Here is a 26966-nt window from a genome sequence, read left to right as displayed (position 1 = left end):
ACAAATAAATATAAGAGAAAGAAGACTCCTAATTTATAAAATATTGACTTTGCTATCTAAAACAAAGAAAGATAGAAAATAAAACCTTAGCTGGTTCACAGGCACTGCTTTTGGTGTTAAAGTTATGAGAACACTGATGATAGTGCCGTACTATCAAGGCATAGCAAGATGATTGAGTCTGACATTTTTAACTGATAAAATTCTGCTATTTGTGAGGAAATGAGAAAGAAATAAATGTGTGATATTCACTTTAAGGGCATTTTGTGCATTCCTGCGCACTGCTCTAGCCACCAACCACCCCGCCCCGCCCTCCTGGCACGGATCTGAGCGCTCATTGGTTCTCCCATTAGTCCCCTGAAAACCCCGTTGGCCAATAGTCGTTGAGGAGGACGGAGCCTTTCCGGTGGAGAAGCTCTCGCGCCTACAGTGGTGGAATCGAACGTCCCCGAGCGCACACGGCGTAGAGAGGAGAGTACGGCGCACGAGTCTCTGGAAGGAAGATAACGGTTTCTTTTTTTGCCCCCGCTCCACTCAAACAACAAGAACAAACCAAACCTGATTTTTTAGGGGGGGGGTTAGAGAGTCTTCTCATCACAAGGAGGAGGGAAGGATTGGAGTCGCAAGTTTTTTTTTTCTTTTTCGTTTTTTTTTCCTTTTCCTAAAAGAGGATTCTGTGTGTTCACGGTGGTTTGTTCTTCGCTCTCGCCGCAAAGATGATGGTCGGAGAGGTCGAAGTGAAGGAGCGACCGAGGCCGAGTCCCGACTATTTGATGCAATTATTAAACGAGAAGAAGCTCATGACCAGTTTGCCAAATCTCTGCGGTATCTTCACACACCTGGAGAGGCTTCTTGATGAAGGTAAGTGTCCGTCTGGAGCGATGTTAGAGACGCAGGGGAGGAGGGGAAGCGTGACCACGGCGCAGTCCGGTGTCGGCACGGCTTCACTGGGCGTCCCTGCTGCATAACGTTAGCGAGACCCGTACGCTGGCAACGGGGTACACCGATATTGCTGACCGTGGCAGGCACAATAACGCGACAACTTCCCCCGAGTAATACCTCACATCCTAAACATGGAATCCAGTAACGTTAGTATCCAGCGTGACTTTTATCATAGACCACAGTCAGATGTGGATTTGAGAGTTGTGTTGCTACCATAGGCTTCCACGGAGTTTGTTTCTGCACTCTTGACTTTGTGGCGACAAGACGAAAACTTTCTCCCACGCACTTAGAAAAATTAGAACTAACGTTACCTATCACTGTCAGTGTATTAACAAAAACTGACCACATAGATATTTTGAACCTTTCTCTATGTTTATCAAATGTGCAACGTTAACGTTACCCCAATTAATTAAGACGGGGCCTGATTCCACATGTTCCACAGCAATTTAGCTTGGGTTAGCCACATTGTAAGCTAGCGAGCCTGGGCGTCTGCATTCCATTGAACTCTTCAGAAACCATGACGGTAGTGTTAACTTAGCTAACGTTACGTCTTTAAATAATGACATAACCAATCATTACAGCGATTCAGACACATTTCAAGAAGCGTTACACAAGTTGTCTTTCGCTTTCTTTGTTTTTGCTTAGAGGGGTCTGTTAGTTGTTGCCCAGCGGCCGAGTTTAAAAGCACGGAGGAATGTGTCTGCTTGTTGCCCAAACAATGGCCATTGAGTTGTTTCTGGGAGGGGGAGTGCACGAAGATTATTTCAACCGTCTAACTTTTTCATTATGAAGGGGCACAGTTTTGTTTAGCTAAATTCACTTAGCTACTACATGTGTCTCAAAGCGAGGGTATGCGCCCTCGGTTATATTTCCTTCCCTTGCTGCAGCAGTAGTCGTGTTTTATTTTTTTTTTGCCAGTCAAGCGTGCCCTACCAAAATTGCGTCGCCTTTTGTCGGCGGCGCCGTCCAGACGTGATTTGTCTGTCTACGTGCATTTTCTACACTTTGTCACATACAGCGGCGCTGATAGACGAGGCTTATTCTTCGTTTGGTGTTTATAGTATCAATACCATAAGCTGGTCTAAGCGGAAGGTTGGACCTATGCTTTATGTAACTGAGCTGGGGACACTAGAGAGCGCCACAGCCCCCCTAGCAGACTGTCCCCGTGCTGTGTAGTGTCGGACTGGACAACGTGATACTTTGATAAATAAAATAGGTTTTCATGAGTGATTTCTTCATGGACAAGATATGATAGAGCAGCAATGCATACCTCATAGTTTCGGTTGCATGTCTGGATGAGTAGGCTCAAGTATGTAGTTGCTAAACCGGTCTGCAAATATTTTTTTTGCTTCCTTGATGGGTGATAAACAAAACACTTAAAAGCGTAGAGTGGACTGTTTTCTCCCTATCTCACTACTACAATAATGCAAAAATAACAACAAATAAAATACCCCTACTCAAATTTAGCTTAAATCTTAATGTTAATATAATGCAAAAGATAGAACAAGGTCCCTCTAATCTGCCTATCGAATGCCACAGACACATATGAGTATTTCTAGAAATATTATAGTTTCATCTGGAAAAATTGGCACTTCAGTTTCAGGGTGAGTTTCAAGCCTGCAGGAAAAAACAAGAGAGACAGATTTCCTGGGGTGTGATGCTATAATTTCCCCTACATTTTTGCAACCATGTTTTGATATTAAGAGTGCAAAGTTTGATTATTCTCCACACCCCATAAATGCCCTACAAAAGAGCATTATGGAGATTTCTTTTTAAATTCTGACAGAGCCACTTTCTTTATTGGTCTCAATTGGGAATGATGGGTGTGTTAATGTTTTCATTGAGGGGAAAGTCAGGAAGCAGACTTGTTTTCTTTTTAATCCCTGCTCCCCTTTGCCATGTCCCAGCCCCCATAGTAAAAAAAAAACAAAAAAGCCCTAACAATTAGAAACAGTAAAGAAAAGGGATCATGCACACAGTCTGTACCTCTCATTTACTTTTAACAACTAAGCCGTAGTGCTGTTGGCATGCTGTGTGAGCTTACCCACTGAAAGCAAGCTTCGCTGCGGTCAGCAGTGATAAAACAAAAAAAATCTATTTTATTTATTTTTTGTTAATGAACTTTACTTTTTGTTTAGCTAACTAACAAAATTCAGTTTCCAAAGCCGAATGACCAAAAGTGCGATGATAGGGGTTTGTGTTTTTTAAACTCAGGAGAAGCACTAAATTTAGTTCTTTTACATTGCAAATGTGAACATTTTTTTTTCTCTGTGACTTTCTAAATCTTCTGGTGTTCAGAAGGAACATAACATTTCTAACACAGTTGATGTATTTTGTACTAGGCATATGATCACTTTTCTTTGCGTTTTGTCTGTGTCACCTGCTGATATAACCGACTGTCGGACTGAAGAGCAGAGTAGGAAATACATTATACCCTGTAGAGATGATGTGTGCTTAATGTGGCATAAGCAGTAAGTGCTTGTAAGACATTTAACATGTATAGGCACGCTGTAAATACTGCTGTGCTAATTTTGACCAGTGGGGATCTCAGATTTATGTTTTGCTTTCAAAAATAAAGTAAAAGTCATTGAGCTGATGTGGAAAATAAAATGGTGGAACTGATTCACTTGTCATTCTTTCTTAAAATAAGAAAAGCTTTTTCAACATGTAGTTTGATGTCTTGGGCCATATGATTTTAATGCTTTAGGAAGTGGTTTGTGAAGGGTTTAGAATTCAATCCAGTAATGCTGGATTAGACGCATCTGTGCAGCGTTCGGCGGATAACTGTTCCATCCACTGGTGTTTGAGAAATCATGGCTGGGAATCTTGCGACTCTCCAGCTTCAGTCTTGCTCCTGTAAAACCCCACAAGTCTGAGGTTTCCACGTGTTTCCACAGCACCAGCCCAAACTTGACTCTGCTGCCAATAAATTGCGTGTGTGTCTAAGCCACCTCAATGCAGAGGAGGACTGTCTGGTTCCTGTTAGGGGCGGTTTGGTTTGCTTTCCCCTTTGAACGGGGCTGAAGCTCTGATGCGATATTTGGGGCCAGCCTCCTCCCACTCCCTGTCCCGTACTGGTAAAAACTGACCCCACCCAGGGTAAAACCAAAAGCACAATCCAGCCTGTGCAATTTTATGTGTCTAAAAAAGAAGAAAACAGTGCTCCTTCCCTTTGTGTTGCGCTATGTGGCCTATGTTGACAGATTGCTGCAATTCCAATTTAATTGTCTTTTAACGGTAGTTTGAGGTTGATATTTGTGCGATAACATTTTCTATGATGATAAATGAAGCATGTTTTGTGACCGTGGTCTTTGCCCACAGTAAAAATAAACCTCACACTTGGCTGCAACCCTAAGTCAGACAGGATAGACTCCAGGAGGGAATCTTGAACTTGTGGTATTGGGGTGTGAATTACGTTTGATCTGAAAAGTTATTTTGTTTGGTGTGTGTAGTTTTCCTCATCAGTGTGTCGCAGGAGACTTCTCAGTCAGTTCTGGGTTACAACATGAAAAAGCTATTTATTCTCAAGCGGAGGTAGAAACCTAACCAGTCAGTGTCCTAATCTGTCAACAAAGCATCAGCCGTCTTGTCTCCTGAGGGAGAAAAGTTGTTTTGTTTCGATAAAATTACAATGCCCGCACTTCTCATTTAAGTAAGTACTGTTTCACAGGTTTAATAGGCTCAAAATGTGATTGAACATCTTAAATGCCCTCCTATTGTCAGACTTTAGGGTTCCTAATAAGCGCATAAAAAAATCTAGCTACAGTTGAACGCTTCAAACTCTTTCCCAAATTGTCCATCTCTCAAGAGTATCCCCTTCCGACAGCTGCTTATGTCTCCCTCGCCTACCCTTCGTTTTGTGAATGTCTACACAGCTGTTTCCATGGCTGAAGAAAGCTGACACCACCCTTGTGTGTGACGACTGCTCCCACCCTGCTTTAGTGGCGTGACTGCATGGACGCCCCGGTTACGTTCCCAATATGTGTGTAGTCACTCAAGGTCACTCTGGCCGATTGACAGGCCCCTTTTTGAAATCCCCTTGCGTTGCAGTTGTTCATCTCCCTGAGGTGGCACCTGCTATGGAGTTTTTTTTATTATTTCTCTTTATGATCCGCCAGCCAACAAGCTGCTTCAAACTGCGATATTTTCTCTTAGCAGGAGGAGACAGCCCATATAACATCTAGAGATGTAGCCTAAAAGTGAAGTGAAGTGTAGGTGCTGTTGTAACAGACCATAGGAGAAAGGGAGGGATTTTATTTTGTTGTACTGAAGTGTTGCGAGTGTTTCTATGGGGAACAGAATAGTTGAATAATCGAAAATATTTATATTTATTTATATATATTCTTACCTTTTCTTACGGGCTCATTTTTTAGCTTTGTTTGTGTAATAGATTAAATGGTCCGTTGTTCCATTGCAGGCTGTGTGGCAGAGCAACATGGTGCATTGTACCGTTTGTTCACGGCTACAGCACCCCCCTTTGCATATAGTTTTGTGTCTGCTTGTTTGTCTCTGTATGCCGTGATTTAACAGGACCTTCCCAGGAGAGCTGTCAGCATTTGGAGGACAAACTGTCTGCTGTCCAATGTGGTGCCTGTGTAGGGAATTGGTCCTTTGGGAACAGCTGTATAGAGAACACATTTTGATAAATGGGAGAATACTAGGAGTCTGCGTTGGGTTTTCTACCTGATGTCCCATATTTATGTCGATCTGTCTATATTGTTCTCTCCCTTTTTTCTTTGTCTGTCTGTTGTAGCACTGTTTTCTCCCACTGTCAGTTGACCCTTGGTATTTCACTGCACAGGGCTAGACCTCCACTAACCCCTGACATGCAATCAATTTAGCAGCTAACAAGACTGAGTACCGCTTGCAAAATAAGATACAGATTAGAGCCGTGAGAGAGCAGACGAAGAGAGAAATGGGGGTCTTAGGCCAGGAATGTTGTTTCAAGCAGAAACCTGTCATATCACTTCACCCCCTACCCCTTCTTCTCCCCATATTCTCTCCCAAAGCACCACTTATAAGCTGGAATTTAATTAACTGAAAGCTGTTCTGTGAGCTGGTTTACTGAGCTATTGCCACCAGTGAGAAAGCAGAATTGGAGGCTTTGTGCTGTCTTTCTCTGTCTGCCTCTCTCTTGCACTCAATGTGGTCCCTCTTTCTCAGTCTCTCCTCCCTGGTAATAAATTAGGTGGTGGCATAAGTCTGACAGGGTGAGGTGTAGGGGTTGTGGCAGGACCCAGCGTTTCCTTGCCTCTTCCTTCTGACGTGCCTCTGCCTAGCAGCCCTCCTAACCAGAAGCCCCACCGCAGTGCCTGTGTGAGCTTCAGTCCCTGTTCTAGCAACCCCAGACCTATCTTGCTCCCTTGGCCCCACTCTAGCCCCAGCAATGTCACCCCCCAGCGGGTGCTGTATGATAAAGTCATCCAACGACAGCTCTGGGCTCTTATCTCAGGCCTCAATCCTGTGAGTGCTGGGGCCTCCTTATCACTGCTGCCTCTGCCTGGCCTCCTGTCTCTGTACCCTACCCTAACTGCCTGGCTGACTATCTGGCTCGCTGTCGCCAAAACTAAGTGTCTTCCCTTCTATTACTGCCGGCTGTTAGACAACACATTGCTAGAGGCAGTTTCTCTTTTTTTATTTTTTTTTATTCCTCAAGCCTTAAAGCGGAGCAATCACATTAAAATGAATAGTGAATAAGGTAACTAGATGCACAGTGAATTTCGCTGAAGGAATTTCAATGTGTGGTTTCTGTCAGAGCAAGAGGTGTGTGTGTGTGTGTGTGTGTGTAAGAGGAAGATTAGGGGATGTTGTAAGAATTATGTCACAACCGCTTCTTGACACAGACCTCTTCATTACATTGGGTTGTTTATTCCCTTTCTGAAGCCATGGCTCCTCCCATTGCTCTTGACCCAGGTTATGTCAGCTTTTTACCATTCGTTTCTCGTGCAAAAACATCTACGGGAAGTAACGCCCATTTCAGACAGGAATGGACTATGGAGAAGGCCAGTCAGTGGTTTGTTTTTCCTTCAGACAGACATGGAGAATGAGGGGTGTGGGAGAATGAGGAGTGTGGGGCTGTTTTTTGACAAGCTTACTCTTGTGTCCTCTACCACAGAGGTGGGTCAGTCTTTCAGCTTTCTTTTGATTAATTTAGATTAGATCATGAATCATAGCTCCTGTCCCTCCTCCACACATTTGTGTGGATACGCAGCACACACAATATTTCTCAGTAACAAGAAGTATGGGCCCCACCCTTCTACATTCTTAGAGTGTTTTAAATGGCTCTCCCACCCCCTAACCCACAGTACTCCCCCTTATTGCCTTGCGCTTTCTCTTTGTGTCTTCATTTTTAAGCCTCTGAACTGTCACAATAGACATAGTGTATCAATGAGGTTTTTCAGGAATCATACCAGCAACATTTGTCACTGTTTTTTGTTTCCTTCCCCATTTTTATCATAGAAAAATGAACTGAATGCTCACTCTGTTCCTCTCTGACTCGCCCACCCCTCTGCATTCATTTTCTCTCTCCTTCCAGAGGAGCAAGCGAGTGTTGGCAGCCAGCTCAGGAATTTTACCGGGAGCACAGTCAGAGCACTTAACCTCCAGCCTTTGGTTTGTTTTCTCCACACACTCTTATAGTGTGTTTTAGCTTAGCTTAATGTGAATACCATCCACAGTAAGGCACAGAAACTAATTTTCCTTAAATATCTAAATGTTAAATGTATAATTTGTAAGTTGATAGTTTTTGCTTTGTGGCTGGACCAAGCAAGCTCCTTTTCACTTGTATGAAACGGTCAAAGTCCCGTAATGTTTTCCTAAACCGTCAAATTTTGTGACACACTCACTGCTATCTCACTGACTGTTTATATTCAGTGTCCGAAATTAACTTTTTGACTCACCGGCCAAGTTGGCAGGTAGATGAAAAAAATCCACCGGCCAAAATATTAATTAATAATAATATCAAATTGCAGTTTTTTTTGTAACTTAGGTCTACATAACTAAACTTTATAGTTGGGGTTTCATGTCCTGCAAGTAGGGATGTTAATGATCGTCGATTCGTCGGATTTTTTTGCCCAATTAGCCTAATATCAATTAAACCAATATTAATAAAAAAAAATAAAGTTTTAGAAAACGTCTTTTTGCATTATAAAAATGTAAATAGGCTATAAAATATATTTCTTAACTGCTAATGAACTTGTTAGTCCTAACTTGGAACCAGCAAGTTGCGTTTTAAGCTCCTCTTTTTTTCTGCTTGTGGAGAGCTACGTGACTCATGAAACTATATTGATGAGGACTGGGGACATTTAATTTCTTTGTGCCTTCTTTTGGAAGGCTGGCTGCCAAAAATTGCCACTTACTATCTAATGTATTAGCCTGAGGTAAAAGCTAGCTATCAGTAAACAGAAGTGACGTGGTGGCTGGCGTCTGGTGTGTGCACCAGTGTTTGTGTGTGCGCGTGTGTCGGCGCGCCCCTGCGAAGCTCCGACGTGCAGACAGCAGAGAAACAGAAGAAAGTAGCTGCACCTTCACCAAAATGAAGACTGAAAAACAGAACTACTTTGGTACAAACATTTACTCGCCATGAGGCGAATAGCCCTCTGAGATTTATCCGCCAAATGGAAAATGTACCCGCATTTGGCGACTGGCAAGTGTTAATTTTGGACCCTGTTTATATTTGCAACATTTCCCCCTCATCCTTATCCAAACTCTCTAGTCCAAGAGGCTCGCTAGCCCCATCCTCCTTTAAAACACCCCAGTGGATCAGTCTTCCTGTGGTTTGCAGCCTTTGCCTTGGTTTCTCACAAGTTGCAGGCTGGCCGATAAATCAAAGATGAATAATTTACCTGTCCCCCAGCACCCCGTGTTGTTTCTGTGAGGTTTGTCAAGAGCAGGCGGTGCTGCCTTAACCTTCCCTCAGGGCCACAGAAAGTGAGGTGGCAAGAGGTAGTAAGATTCCTCTGTAGCGTTCTGCCATCAAATATGAAGCAGTGGGAACTCCAGTCTTAACCAGTCTCATCTGCTTCTCTGACTCTCAACAGCTTCAACACATTATTTAGCCCTTGCATGTCAGAATCCATGTCGTACTATTCAGAGTACTCCTGTTGCTCTTTCCTGCTCTCGTGATATTGTGCCAAACATGAGGTCCACTGCCATTGCTCAGTTTAACCATTAATAAAAAGCTAATGTATAAGTGTTAATATTTTTGGATGTTTGCCTTTATTAAGCTAGTAGCATGTAGTAATTACAACCCACAAAGGACGGTCTTATTTTAGTCTTTATTAGATCTCAGACCGAGGTATCAGTTGTATTCACCTTTAGAAATAACAACCATAGAAAACTTCCTCAATGTTTTGAAAACAACAAGCTTTACAAATTGTAAAGTCTATTTTAAAGACAGTGAAACAGATTAGATTGTGTGTGGTATGTGTAGAGTAGAAGCACAGCAGTGCGGGGAAGGAGAGTAGCCTCAAAGCAATCATGCTGCAAGGCTTTCTGTTGACAGTAAGCTCTGTGTAAGTGTGCACATTTTAAATGTTTATGAAAGAGCTCATTCCACACTGCAGTTATTCAAGTTCATGGTGTTTCTACCACCTGTGCCAGCCTACCCTCAATCGGCCATTTCAGTCCATACAGGCTTGCGATTGGATGCCATTGCTTAACTCATCAGATCAGAGAGTGGTTGCAAGTAGAAAAGTACTGCTCAATTTGTTGATTGCGCTATCTGCTATTGATAGAATTTATGCTGATATAATCTATCACAGATTTCTAAAAGAATGTCACACAGAGCGGGCACTTATATTCACTAGGGGTGGTACGGTTCATGAAAAAACATCCGAACCGCTCGGTTCGCTTGTCTCGGTTCGGAGCGTGTGTGTGTTGCACGATTCGTCAGTACACTGTTAATGTGCACTAACCACTTACTGCCGTAGTGCCCACTTTCGACACCTATGTTAAAACACTTACTGGAAACGACCTTAGACAGTATATAAACGACGAGGGGGATGAGCGTGACGAACGCAACACATGGCAGCTGACTGGACAAACGCGTCACGTGGTTCTTGCTGCTCCCAAATTTCAAAACAGACTCTAATGCCGTCTCGTTCTGAATACGATCTCGTATTTTACGAAAATAGTTCACCGAAAAGTGTTTCTGAAAACATTTTAAGCGAGAAATAGGCCATACAGTTGCTGAATCTGTCTGTTTTTTTGATCGACAAAGGTCAGTTTAAAAGATTTTCGTCAGCTTTTGAGAGGTGCCGAGCCGACCGCTCCTCAGGTGGAGTGTGGAGTGCTGCAGGTCACGTCACATGCAGAAATGTCAAGTGGGAGAGATGAGGAAGGCTGCCCGGAGTTGGAGGATGCGCCAGCATCGTGTATATATACTGGTGTGTGGGAACATTTTTTTTCATGTTACCTATGATGACAGCGGAAATAAAACAATAGATAGAACTGCCACTGTGTGCATGTATTGTACAACATGCATTCAATATGCTAATTTTAGCTATATATCATATGCTGAAGTATATTTCTGGAGTGTAAAAGATTAAAAGAAAAAATAACAAGAATCGTACAGAACCGAAAACCGTGACCCTAAAACCGTGATACGAACCGAACCGTGGATTTTATGAACCGTACCACCCCTAATATTCACATTGTCGTTTTTAATCCACTGCCCCCTTTACCTATCCAGCAATGTTTCAGTTGCTTAAACTTCTCTCTCACTGACACAGTCACACATAGTGACTGTCTAGCCTAACTACATGTGTTGCACAGTTGTATTTTTACAGAGGCTGTCTGCCTCGTAGACGTGTGCTGTAATGTAAAACATGATTTGCTTAGCATAATTTATGCCCATGTGCAACGCGTTCAACCCATACTGATTGTAGCAGCACATGAATGAAATCAGACTTGTACAACTGCAAGTGAAACTGCTTTGTGACAGTTTTGTTTAGAGTTTGTTGCTGCTTTGTGCTGTTTGTAGTGAGGCTTAAGTCTGTCTGGTTTAGATGAGATTACAAAGCAGGAACAATGGGTGGTTTTGTATGATTAGACTTTAATTGGTCAAACAAAGAGCCTCTTTAGCACCGTGTGTGACATAGGAAAGACGGCATAAACCCTACAGATAACTGGCAGGAAAGAATGTGCTGTAAATATGAAAGGGTTAGTGAGCATGAGTCTCGTCCCCGCTCAGTTGAATGATTGTGTTCGCTGAAAGAAAAAAGGCGAGCAAGGCTGCCGAGAGCGAGGGGAGGATGGTGAATGTGATAAAGAACAGTGGGGGGAGACAGAGGATTCCTGTGTGCTGTGAATGAGGTCATTTGGTTGGTTATGAGGAAGGTCACTGACCCCTCCCTCAGCTCCACACTCCACCCCTCTGTCTCTCCCTTCCTCCCCCTCAGCTAATGATACACAATGGGTTTTTGTGCGTTAATGGGCCAGGCGTGCACACGGGGTCATTCCTACCAGTTCGCTTAGAAGTGTGAACACAAGTGATGTTTGTAAAACAAGTCCAATACATTGCAATGCATTTGTATGTGTTGCAATCATCATTTGGTTTATTATCTTAGCTGCGTGCTGAATGTACTGTTCTTTAAGCTGCTGAGCGATGTGGTTTTTGCAACCCAAGCCCCTGCCTATGCTGTTGCTCTTGCCGGCTTTGCTTTTTTTTTTTTTTTTTACATTGAACCAAACAGCGCTGGCATAATGATGCCCCAGTGTGTGATTTGTAGATAGCATGCCGGCATGCCGGAAGCAAAAGAGGCAGGACTTGTAACACAACAGCATCGGCGTCTAATGTGTGATTCGATTCGGCTCTGTTACTACCTCCACTGCTGGCTTAATGGCGGAACAACTCTGCCCCCCATTCCGTATTTGTACCTTTTTAGAATGACAAGTGGCTGTGTGAAAGGGGCTTTTAAAAAATGTTCCCCTTGACCCCGACCATTACCCTAATTACTAGGGATTGAATTATGGATCAGATCAATTATTAATTATTAATATGCTGTAGCTATCTTACACCTGGTTAAATAGCTCACACAAAGTAAATGGACTCCATTGAAAAGTGGTATTGACTTCTAATAACTTCAATCCCCGCTCTCTCTTCCTAAAATCTTTCACCTGGTTAGAGGCGTTCACTTTTCAGTAAACAATCAGAATTGGCCACGACATTCATGATCCAATCACAGCATGTCATCCTGCTTTAAATGTTTTCTCTCCGTTGCTGTCAGCTGTCTTTTCAGGCAAACGCGCAACCCTCCTCTTCCCCTTCCACCTCCGGTCTCGTCAACCAAGGCCCCCGGAGTCCCCTTCCGGCAGATGGCTCCTTCGGTCGGTCTTCGGGTTCCTTCTCCACCATCTCCAGTGTCTAGACTCCATCGGGGGATATGTCCTGTTTCTCTACCCCTTTTAAATATTTTATAACGATGGAGTCTACTCGCCAAAGACTCTGCATATTTCATTATGCTTATGTACAATAAACTTTTGCATATCTGCAACAAAATCTCTCCTGATTGAAATGTGTGCAGAGACATTCTTGCCATGTTTGACAGGTTACACAACTCTTAATTGAGTTAAAAGAAGTTACTATAGAGTAGTTTGTTTAAATTAAATAAAAGCACAACCAGTTGGCACAATTAACAGTTTGTCTTTATCTTATAGATGCTGCACCAGCACACTGGCCTTAACTTCAGCCATCTCAGTTCAGTGTCATTACATAGGAATGGTGCTCATAAAAGACTGGCAATGTGTTGTTTTATGGTCGTCTTGGATAAGATTACAGCTGCTCCTGTTTGTCTGGTTTATATATTTTCTTGCGGGACGTGCCATGACACGCTCACTGACAGTGATTTTAGAAATGGAGTGATTTGATTCAAAATGCTAAACGTTTGAATTTTGGATTGGATATACGTTTGTGATCACCTGCGTTGTGTGGGTAGATCAAATAATGAATTGTATAACCTGGTGGTCATTTAGGGATGGTTAAAGGCAGCTGGAGTTGGACGGTGTGTAGACACAGCAGGGGAGACAGGTGTGGGTATGAGCAAGGTGCCAAGGCACCAGCTGCTGTTGACACCTTAAGGTGAAGAATAGTCTGCCAGGCGATGGACTTGTCTCTCTCTGTCCCCTCTAATCCTTCTCTCCCCTTCCCTGTTCCACCCTTCCTCTCCTCTCCCCTACTCTGCTTTCTTGGAGAGTATTTGTCTGACATGAGTTTAGGCTGTTTGTGATGGTAGCTGTACCTGCAACCTTATTTTTATTGAGCGTCTGACACTTTCAGTGAGCCAAATCTTGGTTCTATCTCTGCTTCTCCCCCATCACCATGATGTATAAAATCCTACTTTCTCTGTCTGCCCCCCAGTTGCACACATGCATACAGTTTGCTTTGCTTTCTCCCTCCTATCACTTCCTTTATGTCTTAACCATGTACATGCACCCCCTAATCTGTTTTCTAATATTGCATTTTATAGTTGTCATACAGTTTTCATAGGAGAAAATCAGTATTAGTTTTCCCAATGGCTTTCTTTTTACCTATTGATATTAGCAGAGTCACTCTACTGCTCCCCTTTGTGTTTGTGTTTTCCTTTCTCATCTCCTGTTTCCCCAGATTTTTCTTCACCTGCTCTCTTCTTCCATTCGTTTTCTCTTTTGCAGCTTTCCTCTCTCCTCGTATGTGAGGCAAAAAAATTCAGCCTTGGGGCTACATTGCCTCTTTCATGTGAGGACCAGTGGTGACATTAAAGGCGGTTCTGTCGGTTTGCATCAGCCTAGCTCTCACTGTCTGCGCTCGGGACCCTATTCACTTTGAGGCAGAACAATGTGTAAAGGCTTAAGCATACTGGAAGCTTGGTTAATGACAGTTGAGTCAGTGACTCTTGGTCTCTCCCCTCATGACACTCTGACCCAGTTGTTACAGCCCCTCCGACGTCTTTGTTTTTTAAATGCTCTAAATGGTACATTCAACATGACTTGGCAGACAAAACGGATCAACTGAATGATCTCCAGGAGCAGACAACCAGACCAAACACATAGCCAAAGAGCAGCTCCTCTGATCTGCAGAGAAAAGAGAGTAGGTCAGAGGGAGCCTTTTCCTCCTCTTTTCATTGTCTGTCCTTTTTAAGACAAGCAATCTTAATATCTGGAAGTGCATCAGACACCAAGAGTTTTTCAGCATCTCTAAACAGTGCCTGGCCAGTTTGTCCTTCATAGACAATCAGTATGTAGCTGTTTAATCTACAACTTCCAAAACTTGCACCCAATCTATCCTTGTATAATCGGCCCAAAACAATGGAAGTTCTGACAGAGGACCATGCATATCCATCCAGATATTTAGCACATTTTTGTATGTCTAAGTTGTATTTACAAGAGCAAGCTTCAGATCCTGGAAAAATGGTATGTCAGGTGAAGACAATGAAGAGACGGCACAAAGACACAACAACAGCTGTGGTGTGAGTCTGTGTGTTGTCACACCCAGGGACAGCGACTGAGTGGCTATTGGACTGCTAGCTACAAGCCCCAGCGGGCCCTGTGCCTGGGGATAAGACAACAGCTGACACAAACACATATGTAGACTTTGTGATGTTACCCGTTTGTCTTTCTGTGTTCATTACTTCTACCCCTCCTAGGGTTTTTCTGCATGGAAACTTTAAGCAGAATATGATACTTTTAGTGCCTTAGATTATTAAATCATAGCTCTGCTGCTACCTGGGAAAGTTATGTGTTAACATGTAGACTATTGTCCCTTTTGAATAAAGCCAGTTTCAGTAGGTTGATGTGGTGTTTTGAGGCACCACCTTTGTCTAATTTTGATCCAGGTAAAACCCTCTTGCTATAGGTCAGTGTTCAGTTTAAATGTTGCTCTTTGGACAGATGAGACTGGATATCTGAGGGTCTGTCAAAGAAAACGGGAGTGAATAATAATTGCTTATGAAAGTACTCGAAGGCACTCTGTCACTCAGTCTCTGTTTTGTGGCATCAATGTTTTCTTGTAATCAAGTGACCTCATTCCCTGATAATGAGAGAGGGAAAGGAATGTAGTTGTTCCTCGTTCTGTCGCTCCTCACCTACCAAAACTTATTAAATGAAGAGATTTGTTGTTTGTTCAATTGTTTGTTGACATACTCAATACTGAACTTCTGGCAGGCTCCTGCTGCTCCCATCTGCTCCTTGGCAAAATCACTCGAGTCACAGTTGATGTAAGGATTTGTCAAAGGTTTACAGTTAAAATGCTGCCCCAGTCTTATCCTCTTTTGTGTTGCCATTTGACAGTGTTTGACTGGTTATACAAGTAGATCCGACCAGGCAGTCTGATTGGTCTAGACATTTAGAACGTGCTCAAATCAGCATGACTGCACACCCAGAGCCATTTCAGCAAACCAGACTCATCACTTAAAATATTACTCCCCCATTTTCATGTCAACATTACACAGTTGAATTAAAAAACAAACAAATTTGGAAACATTTGTTTTAATGAAAATGAATCAGGAACCACAGTGGAGCACACAGAAACTCTCCAACATACTTATATAAAGTGATTCATCTGGTTAAACGATCTCAAAATGTTTGGATCAGCTGTGCCGGTGGCACGTCGCTATGGCAAAAATAGCGGTTACACTTTACTTGAAGGTATCTACATAAGCGTGGCATGACACTGTCATGAACGTGTCATAAAACATTATAAACAAGGCATAAACGTTTATGACATAATGCTTCTTTTAGTAAGTGTCATTCGGTTTTGTCATGACAAGTTATAGTTATGTTTAGGGTTCATGTGTTCATGACACTGTCATGTCACTCTTATGTAGAAAACTTCAAGTGTTACCAAAATAGCTGCTACATGTGAATTTTGTGGACGTACAGGAACTAAATCTGTCGATAGAATTTTTTTTTTTTTTTTTCAGCAGATATCCGAGTTACAACACAATTAAGCTAGCAAAGCAGTTTTGTGTTTATGTGCAGTATTAATTAAGTTTGGAAAATCCCACGATCTCTACAAATCAGAATCAAAAGGATTTATTGCCAAGTAACACTTACAAGGAATTTGCCTTGGTGGTTGCTCCTTACATAAAATAACATATTAAACATTAATATGAAATAAACGACTGCAGAGGGAAAGAAACTGTTTGTGTGTCGTGAGGTTTTGGTCCTGACGGACCACAGCCTCCTGCCAGAGGGGAGAGGTTCAAACTGTTTGTGTCCGGGGTGAGAGGGATACAGGTACAGGTCCTGGAGAGACGGCAGATTGCAGCCAATTACCTTCTCAGCAGAGCGGATGATACGCTGCAGTCTGCCCTTGTCCTTGGCAGTGGCAGCAGCGTACCAGGTGGTGCTAGAGCAGGTGAGGATGGACTCAATGCTGGCGGTATAGAGCGCCTCGGTCCTAGCGCTTAATTGAAAAGACCACCTGAATGTTACCATCTCCCGTTTCGTTCCCTTCACCTTAACCATTTGGTGTTCTGTCAGTAGACTTCATAATGCCACCGAAAGCACTGCACATTCCTGTGGATTCAGATTGTTTTGAAAGCATTTTTGCAAGCATGGGTAAATTATCCCTTTTGGATCAGAGGACAACGATCATAGAGACATAAAGTTAAAAATCTTTTTTGAACTGATGGTGAGAAGTATGACAAATTATCCTCCGTCCCATTTTCCTCATTGGCTGTGAGCAATGTGGGCTCCTTAGGTACATGGGTGGGGACAGGAAGCACAGTGCATGTTATCTTCTCCAGTCATATTGACAGTCAGAGCCTTTCCTTCCTCCCTCTTCCTGTCTTGTTTCCTCTTCTGACAGCTGGACCTTTCCTGCCATTGTTGCATAAAGGAGGGGGCAGCTGTGTGTAGGGGTGGACACAGTTGAAATGTGTTTTAATAGATGAATAGTGCTCAGCCCTTTTTATATCATCTGAATGTTGGTCAACAGTCTAAGCTCAGTTAATCTTCTTAACATTTCAGTCACCCTTTGAGGCATAGTCTTTCCTTATATCCTAACAAGAGCCAGTCTTTCTACTGACAGGAAACGGCAATCTTCTCGGGGCTCGTCAGGGCAGAAATACCCCCTTTTCATGGGCCAGAGGACAGGGTTCCTGGGCAACAGTCAACACAAAATGGGACCAAGGACTGCTATTCCAATCCACAGACATACACCCCATCAGCATGCATCCTGACTCTTCATCCTGTTATTCTTCCCATTCCTTATCTAGTATTGTCACATCTTGTTGAGCTCACAGCATGCATCCTGTGCTTCATTTTACATAGCATCCCCTTCATTGTTGTGGGATGTGTGTCTGTGCAAGTGCGGATGCATCTTTGTAAAAGTATGCCTGGGGCCTCAGTGGATAAAACTGTTGTTTCTAAATGCCTTAGTGTGTGTACTTCGACCGAAACACTGAAAATAGAGTTAAATGGGTTAAAGCAGAGTGAGAGATTTCTCAGGTCTCACTTTTGTTTGTCTGCCTGATTTTACTGGCAGGTAAATTCTGTGAAATGAGTTCCTACGAGATGCAGAATAACCAACAATCTGCTTGGCTGTTTGAGTGCATGCTTTTTTCATGCCATGAGTGGGTTTGTGTTCATACTAATTAATACACCAGTTTTGTGCTCCTGTCATGACTAAGCATCCCTTTTGGTATGCATGGAACCACACAGATACAGGTTTAACTCATGGAAGTAAAAGGTGGGATTCCTTGTGTATTGTAGCTTGGTTGAGGCAGGCCATTTCCTTTTTTCGATCAAGTATATCCTCTCAAATTTGTGAAACCATTTTCAGCTCATGAGGCTTCTCTCTTAAAGCCAGCCTGTTAAATGACTATTGCTGTGACTTCCAATTTAACGCTACATATCACTCCCCATTTAGATGGCAAAAGCAGCAGTAAAATAGCCTGTCTTTGCTTAGTATTTTAGAGGGGCCCTGAGTCGGCATTTGTGTGCATTAGATTGGCTGTTTCAGCTAAGCCAGGGTATTGGGCTACTTTAAAAGGTGAACTGAGGAGAGAAGTATTAGCACATAACTCTAGCTTCTGCTGTGCTGGATATAAATATTTTCACAATCGTTGAATAATTAGCAATATTATGAAACTATCCTAAGAAGGAGCTTTTAGCTTTCTGTTAACTACCACACCAACACTCCCTGGTGCCTCCTGCAACGGAATTATATCTGTGTGAGTGTGTGAAGGTAAGAAAACAGTTTCTGTAGCTTTCCACCTTGCTCACTCGCCTTGAGGTGCCTCCCCCAAGTTTAAGTGTCTCTGAGTGTGCAATGCACTCACAAGTCTCACCCCTGGATCCCGTTGACAGTCTCCCCACGCAGAGAGTAATGAACGTTGGCCCCTTGCGGCAACCATTAAGAGTAAGCCATTATGGTTCAGTATCGAGCCAGCCCTCCCTGCCAGTTTCCCCCTTACTCTATGGTAGACCCCACTAAGTGCAAAAACTGGCACTCCTATGGCTCATTGAGCTGCCAGCGTGCCCCCCACCAGCACACAGCCCCATAAAGCAGTTGCACATCATCAAATGTGATGATCGCTTGTTCTAATTTTAGTCTGAGGTTTTAATAGCTCTGAAGATACTGTCTGAACCGCACATTTTACTGTTAAGCTTGGGATGGGTTAGCATGGTGAGTAAAGAGGATAAGATGGCTTTTTGCTACAACTTTTTTAGGAATCATGTAAATTGTTTACACTAGTAGTTTAGCCAAATGTGACTGACTATGAAAATACTTTTTTGTAAAATAGTAGATCATTTATATTTCTAGTGCAGTGCCCGTTCATAGCTTGTGCCTGTTTGGATTCCCAGTATTTTGAAAATTTTTTGCACTGCTTAAATCATGATTTTATAATCGCGACATCATCTAATAAAAACACCAAAGGCATACGTTAAAGAGAACAGCTGTGTTGTGACTTTGACCATATTTACTTAGTAAATTGATCACACAGAGATGAAAGTTAGAAGAATGTCTTTCTTAGAGCAGAGCAGAGCCAGACCCTGAAATGGCAGCCTCTGACCTCACGGCTGCTGCAGCTGTAACAGGGAATTCAACCCAAGTCGGTAAGCTTGCTAGTTAACGTAACGTCATTGTCAAAATGAAAATTGTCAAGAGTCAGAACTCTGCAACAGCTTAAATCATGTCACTAACGTTAACCACCTACTTACTTACGTACTTAACTCTTCTTCGTCCCCTATGTGACATAAGGCTGCAAAGAGATTTCTCAATCACGTTTCGTCCTTGGCAACAAGCTGCACCTCCTTCTGTGACATCTTGTCCAGCAGCTCCTCCAACTTTTAGATACACCAGCTAACAGGGTGGTAAATGGCAAGAACAGCAGTGTTGTTGCCAACTTGACCTTTGTTTGTGGTGTGACTGATTGATTGACCTTTAGCCTCAAATCTTTTCAGATAAATTTTAATAAAAAGGTTGATGATTGATCATCTAATAATTTTTATGAAGTTTTATTTATGTTAAAGGTCACTCTGAATGGTTTTAACTAATGAAAATGTAGAAAAGCAAAGATTTTAAAATCCGGACGGTCCACGTTAATTTTGGGACGGCTTAGATTGTTTTTCGGGAGGGTTCCAGGAGGATGGTGAAAACAGTTAGGAAAGAGCCCTGGTAACAGCTTTAGTAATCGTCATTCTCTGTCATTTCATTTTTCAGACACATAACAGTCCTGGAAGCTGCCAGTTTTGGGACCACGGGAAGATTCTTTCTTGTGGTCATGCCATTTTAAGACATTCTGTAACACTGTATTTTTAGGCCACTTGATAGTTGTTTAATGACTTTGCTTCACTGATGATCGTTAGGGTTGGGTACCGAAACGCAAACGGTAATATTCGTTTAGTTTAGTATTCGTTTAGTAGTCGTTAGTTCCGGATTAGAACGCAAATTTCGGTTCCTCATTTCGGTTCGGACTGAAATATTTCCCCTCTGTCGCTCCGGACAGCGGCAGACTCTTTTTTTTCTTTCTCCTTTTTACGCCGAGTGGCGTAAATATCACACTTTCTCTGTAGTCTACCGTTAGCAAGCTATCGTAAATGTTGGCATATTTTCCCTCTGGGCTCACCAAAACAGACGTAAAAGCATATTAACCATTCACTGAACGTGATCGCTAGTAAACAGATTAAACTAGTTCTGCTAGTCTATCGTTCAGGACAAGACCCTGTAGCCTGGTGCCCTTTCAAACTCATACCTGTGTGTACAGGCCTCTTGGACACCATCTGAGAGAGTTTTCTCCTGTGCAGGACATGCCATAAGTCAGGAGAGGTGTGTTTCTTGCCAGAGAAGGCAAATATGGTAATTTTTCTGCAAAAGAACTGCTAAAATTTGAAGCTGGTTGGCATACCAACTCAACATTTATTTAGTTATTTGTTAAATTATTGTAGTTATGTGTTAGGTATTGTAATTTCCCCTTGCGGGATTATTTAAAGTATACATTATTATTATTATTATTATTATTATTATTATTATTATTATTAGGTGACTTAGGTTTACTTATTATATATTTAAGTACTTTAAAACGTTAATATATTGTTCAATTTAAATAATTTTCAATTAAAAACATTCTTTGATGTCATTTTTCAGTTTTTCAAGAATCAGTTAAGGAATTGGTTAGGAATCGTTTTAAAAGTACCGGTTCGGCATCGGAATCGTAAAAATCCAAACGCTACCCAACCCTAATGATCGTGATATCAAAAATTGGCAATACTCCTCAAGCCTCAGTTAACTTGGCCTACTTTTGAGCTGCGTTTTTCAACACAGTTATTACATCTGTTTATCTATTACTGCTGGAGTTAAGTGACAGTAGTCACTTTAGTCAAACGGTATTTGTTTTGCAAGCACTAGTTGCTGTTGTGCAAAGGTAAATCCATTCTGCCAAATGTAAGACATCCCAACTTTTTCAAATATAATTTTCAGCACAGGTTAATGTTTTTGGGGGGAATTGAAAATACAATACCCCTAAGCTCTGCCTTTTTTTTGGTCCCTCTCTCCTTGTCTGTTTGCTTTGTTTAACCACCAAACTAACGTGCTATGACACGCTCCTGTAGCACACCGTCACTGTTGCTGCCAGCAGCCACAGAAAGCCACATTGTACTTGGCACTTCTTCCCCTTCCTGCATGCAGTCACAGTGACAGCCCCAGAAAACATTGCATTTGCCACCAGTTATGATTAATGGCTTGGCTGATTGCTGTTCTTGGCCATCACCACACCTACACATTCTGCTTTTAGCATACATATTCTCAGTGGTTCAGCCAGAATAGAGGAGGAGGTAAACGGTGTGCACAACTTCTCAATGTTTCTGACGTAATTAGGAATGTAAGAATGTGTTCAACTCAGGATTTGATAGACCGGTGACTTCAGTTTTTCGGTCAATATTTTGAGTAAAAGTCAAAGTATTTGTGATAGAGAAACAAAAAACAAGTGTGTTTAGGTGTAGCTCTAAAATAAAAATTTTTTTTACATTAAGTTACATATTTTCTTCAAAACATCATAAATGTGTTGCATGATGGTAATAATTATTAGGATGTGAGTAGGGATGTCACGAGAACCGGTACTTCGGTACCAAGTCAGTCCAAAATTCTGAAAACGTGACCGTACTTCTTTTTCTACAGTACCGTAGGTACCGAGGGAAGCAATTCTTCCGGACCTGATGGGGGCAGTATTCGCTTACAAGTGTTCTAGTCTGCCACTAAATGCTGGAGAAGAAGAAGAATGCCCTCCAGCACAGAAAAACAGAGCGGCTCATCTTTGCGTACGACACCTTGCTCACTGATGGCTTGACCCAACCGCAGTCAGCCTCTGGCTTTACCGTACATCTACAGCAACTGCTTTCACGGCTTCACCTGGAGCGCTTGTTTAAGCGGAACCGATTCACGTCAGTGTGGTTAACTTTAATCAGCCTGCTTCTAAGTGAAAAACAACAACGGCAGAGAGAAACAGACTAAACATGCTTGCTGTCTGGGTGTTCCAGGTGAACTCGTGGAAGACGTTACTGTACACTGGCTGTTTGATGATGCCAGGCTTCAAAGTAGCGGGCTGTGGGTCCAGATGACTGACGTTTGCTTCAGATTACATGTAAATTACGCTCTCCTTGCCCCTTCCACTCAAACCCCCTCCACTCCACACCAAAACGGTAACTGGAGAGAGACACAGGTCGGATTTGAAACCTGGACCTCTGCGTCGAGACATAAACCTCTCAGTACATGTGCGCCTGCTCTACCACTGAGCCAACCCAGCCACATACCTTCTTTTTTTTTTTTTTAACATCGTGGTATCGACTTTGGTATTGAGTATCGTGTACTTTTGGTGGTATCGGTACCGACTACCACATTTTCTGTATCGTGATATCCCTAGATGTGAGTTAACTGTATTCTGTCTTAAAAGGTAGTATAGGTAATATTCCCATTAATGTTTGCAAGGATAGTAAAGCAAGGTAGAGGAGAGATGGAGCACTATTTCCTGCTTGTTTCCTGCTGTATTTGTTCAGCAGATTTTTCTCTAAGGCAGTTTCCCTCCTGTTCGGAGTGTTATTTCTGTGGGTTCACTGTCTCAGGAGAGCCTTGCCTGCAAACACACAAAAGCTCATTAGCTCATATGAATGTGGGTGTTTTAATGTTGCATTGGGGGTTTGTTTTTACATATATTATACAGTATGTACTTAAGTTTGTGTCAGGGCACACACATTCCTGTGCATTATTGGTAGCTTCAGCTTATCTGTCATCAGTATGCCTGGGTATTGTTCAAAAAGTTCGATACCAATACTGACTTGGATACCGATTTCTGACCAATACTTTTTTCGATACCAATTTTATAAATCCATTTTATAAGACACAATTTTTATTTTTAATTTTTCAGCTCCTACTTTTCCCTGCATGCGTCTACGACGTGCAACGTTTGACAGCCAATCACCAGCATTATTAGAGCTTGGTAGAAGCATGATGCATGCTTATTGGCTCACTGACTCTGAGATTTGCTCCTTAGGTATTGAAATGTGGTATTGAATGACGAGGCATTTTTCGATATTCGATACTAAGGAGGCAATTCACTAGGTGCCTAAAAAGTTTTGAATTCGGTACCCAGCCCTAGCAATCAGAGAGTGGAACGTGCTGCTTACAAGGAGATAGTTGACTGGCATATAAACTTGCCTGTGTACATTCGCAAACCTATCATGTATATACTTTTTGCACTGTAGTGTATAAGAGATTGTGTTACTGCGTAAGCATTTTGTTGTTGTAGAATGCATCAACCTTCTGTTTCCCATTTGGATGAAAGCATAGTTTCTCTGTGTCTTTGCTTGCCTTTTACCCATTAGATGAGTAAGCATGTGTGTATGTGCACTGGAGACTTTTTCTTTAATTTAATATTTTTTTACCTTGCTCTGGCAGTGGGAGAGAATCCAGAAACCTTATTACGCCAGTTGTTTATTTAGTGGCCTATCTACTTGAAGACCTGACGCTGAAGCTTTTTACCCAGCTTGCCTTAGGAGAATCCCTGACACAACTAGAGAGTCTAGAGTAATTTAGACCCCTTAGCCTGTGGGGACCAGCGCTTATATCCACATCATGTCAGTTAAGGCAGTAGTTCCCAACCTTTTTTCCTTGGCGCCCCCCCTACTTATGTCTAAGAAAAGCTGAGCCCCCCCTTCCGAAACCGAAGGTGAGGTAACTTTCCCTTACTTTCTTTTTTGATACAGAGGAGTTATCAGCACTTTTACGTTTCTCCGCCATGTTTCGTTCATAAAATAGTGATGCCGTGGCGGCAGGAAAAACGAGGATGATAGCAGCTAGCAGCTGACCTGATGACAGCAGGGTCCCAGGTTAAGAGGTCCCGGAGGTTTGGCCTACTAAGTAGCCTGCCTACAAGTTTAAGCGAGAATAAAAATATATAGTTTTTATACAGACTTTTGTATACATTATATAGGTTAGTGTATTATCATAATTTGTTTAACATTTTTTACCTCAACCTCAAACCAGATAAAGACTTGCGCCCCCCCTGTGATCTTTGCCGCCCCCCTGAGGGGTCCCCAGACCCCAGGTTGGGAACCACTGAGTTAAGGAACCGTGTGGATGAGTCACTGTTAAGCAAACAGATGTATTTGTCAGTACTATTTTTAATTCAGTAGTTCAGATCACAATTCTCCAAATCCATGATTCGATTTGGCGATTTTAAGGTCACGATTAGATTCAATAAATTTAGATTCGATTTGTTTTTTTGGGACGGCAATTCCATAGTAAGAGCCACTCGATGGCAGAACGGTACTTTGCAGCAACAGTTTGAGTTTCTCAGGGTTTTTTAGAGGCGCAATTGAATGCACCATTAATTTAACAAGTTGCCACACACTTCAGGGAAGCAAGAGGATTTTCTAGTTCTGTTGTTTCTGTCATTTCCGAATCCGGCAGTGGCCGTGGTGTCTTGACTAGTCAAGCTGCAGGCTACCTGTAAGCTAACGTTACCCTGTGTTTTTAGCTGCATGCTACCAGCTGGTGAGCTACGCCGTGCCTGTTTTTTTCTGACGTGTGCAAGTAGGCGGGGGTGGAGAGAGAAAAAAATACTTGGGGAATCGTCGATACTTTTCATTTGTTCATTTTGATGATTTCAATTTTTTTTTAAATCAAAATAAGGACACACCTAGTTATATACATTGTACGAACACTGACACCGTTTCAATTAAATGTAAATATATTAATACTATTTCAAGTTTCTCACAGTACCCACATGCCATATGTACATTGAAAAAGTTGTTGATTACTGCAATTACATATTTCTTTTGAAAGTGATCCTTTGTTAGTTTAACTCCTATGTAAGAGATGGGGGACAAAATCCTTGCCAAAGATTTGGCCAAAGCAAATACGATGCCTCTGCAGTCTTGAGTTATTTGAATCAAGTGTTTCTCTTCCAAAGTAAATTTGTTACCTCTATCTGTTTTGCTCAAGAAATTCGTTAATTATGAAAATATTTCGATGTAAATGAACATTATCATGGGGTGCTCAAGTACTTTGTGTTTTTTGCAACTGAGTATAGTCACATATCCACAGACATAAACACTCCTATGCCATTCATTATTGCCTCTTCCCTCTCAATCTGTGAAAAGCGGCTGCTTGGATGCCATGGGGAGAATGACTTGCACCCAAGTGTGTTTTAGACTACTGCAAGTAATAGACACACTTGGGTAATGCTGTCGCAAATACTCCTGCTTGTCCAGTATTGCTGTATTTACTGGGAAACCTATTCACTAGCCACATAATTCCTTGATTCAGGGTCTTAAAAACCGAAACAAGTCGCATACCAAACAGAGCATCCTGTACTGAATATTTTGCGATTAATGTGTACTGCCACACTCCTACTATCCATTACATTAACTTTAGAATCTGGTAAATTGTAAACAAAGGCAAGTGAAGTACTAACCCTCTGGGTACCGGATGTTGTCATTAAAGTTCATTAACGCAAATTTTACCTAATGCAAACTCTTACGACAGGATATTTCAAACCAAAACCTGGTATTTTCCTTGTAAGAACTGAAATAACGGCTGTTCTTAACTATGCTGATAGTACTGCATACTCATTAACAGCACAGGAATAGTTTGTGCATGAACATCAAAGGATTTTGCAGTGTAGGCATACTGTTAAATCAAAGATTAGGAAGTAAAAATAAGACAGAAGCATAAGGAAACTTTTCCCCCCACATAAAAGGGAGGGGGAGAGAGGAGGCAGCTGTGAGTAGACGATAAGACCCAGAAATGCATACGTTTTCATGGCTCAGTCACCCCCACCAATGCACACTATATTTCTGCTCCCTGCTTTAAAAGAAACCTCCGTCTTTCATATGCTTGGCCTGCCAAACCCCTAAACTGTTGAAGTGGAGTGTCGTCTTGGATAAAGTCGTCTGTGCCGTGAATAAAGGGCAGGAATGCATTAAACGCCAAAATCCTTTCGTTTGCAACGGGTACCCAGGCTTTGTGATTGCTAAAGTGCGCAGCTTTAAAGTGAAAAGGCTTGTTCCTTGCCTGAGTCTTGTTTCAGTGTCAGCATCGGCACATTTAGGTGTATCTGTGATTGCTGTAGTTTTTTTTTTTTTTTTTGACATGCCCACTTCAGTTCTTATGTCTATATTTACCTCAGCTTCCTCGCCATTTCTTTTCTTTCTTCCCCTGTTTAAAACTTGATTTGAGAATGTACGCATGTGCAAGTAGGAAAAGATGGAATTATTACGAACACTACATATTTGTTTTTTTTTAATCCCCTTAAACAGGTAGGACTCATTCAGTCTTTCTGCAGAGTTGAACATTTGATCATTTTGGCTTTAAGATGAATTGGTGTTAGACTCAATCTGTTTCAGGTGCAAGATATTATCAGCCTAATACCAGGCATCACAAGGCATCAAAAGCTGCTTTTCTCAGGCAAAGCTGATCACTCGGCCATTACATTTCTTGTGCGGTCTTACACACACACACACACACACACACACACACACACACACACACACACAGATGTGCTCTCCATGGTCAGATGATGTTTTGCTATGAGCTACAGGGATAGGACAAAGCAGTTATGGAGCAGGTCTATTTTTGGGCTCTTAATGGACTTGTTCCCATTCTCTAGTGGAGCAGCTCTAGCTGAATGATCTTCACCGGTCGTAAACCTGATTACTTTTAAGCTTCATTACATGATGTCAACACATTTCCTTTTGCTTATCAGTAAATTATTTTTTCTTATACTAAGAATTTAGCTATGTTTACTCTATCAGGTATTGATTAAATCAGAACATTATTCTACAGACTATGAATTGCTTGATACCTAGAGTCATTAATGATGGGTTTATATTTTAGCATATCTTTCAGTATTTACTTGGTCATAATTGACCCATTATCATTGCACCAATATTCAGGCATCTTCTTAAGTTTGACCAAAAAAAAATGAAGGTCCACTTACTTGCTTTTTTTGAGAGCTTTCAACAGTATCTCACAGTCTTCTTACCAGATGGCTTTTGGCCAGTTGTCTTGAAGATTGCTCAACTGTCATGTATAAAACTTTTGTCATGTG

General features: G+C 42.0%; 1 protein-coding gene and 1 long non-coding RNA gene across 5 annotated transcripts in view; both read left to right on the top strand.

Moving 5' to 3' along the window:
- The first annotated feature begins 409 nt into the window (after positions 1-409).
- The window catches only part of qkia (QKI, KH domain containing, RNA binding a), an 80566-nt gene continuing 54009 nt past the window's right edge, over positions 410-26966 (top strand). For all 4 annotated transcript variants that reach the window (XM_031310048.2, XM_031310049.2, XM_031310047.2 and 1 more), the window contains exon 1: positions 410-858. In XM_031310048.2, the coding sequence (XP_031165908.1) occupies positions 714-858 (145 nt within the window). In that variant the 5' untranslated portion in view covers positions 410-713. The remainder of the gene's footprint in view (positions 859-26966) is intronic.
- LOC116057542 lies at positions 15037-21539 on the top strand. Its single transcript, XR_004106847.2, has 3 exons — positions 15037-15047; positions 18346-18355; positions 21461-21539. It is a non-coding gene; the product is annotated as an uncharacterized LOC116057542 (long non-coding RNA).

Source organism: Sander lucioperca, chromosome 18 (assembly GCF_008315115.2).
Source record: "Sander lucioperca isolate FBNREF2018 chromosome 18, SLUC_FBN_1.2, whole genome shotgun sequence".
NCBI classification, from domain to species: Eukaryota; Metazoa; Chordata; class Actinopteri; order Perciformes; family Percidae; genus Sander; species Sander lucioperca.
This window is presented reverse-complemented; position numbering and strand designations above follow the sequence as displayed.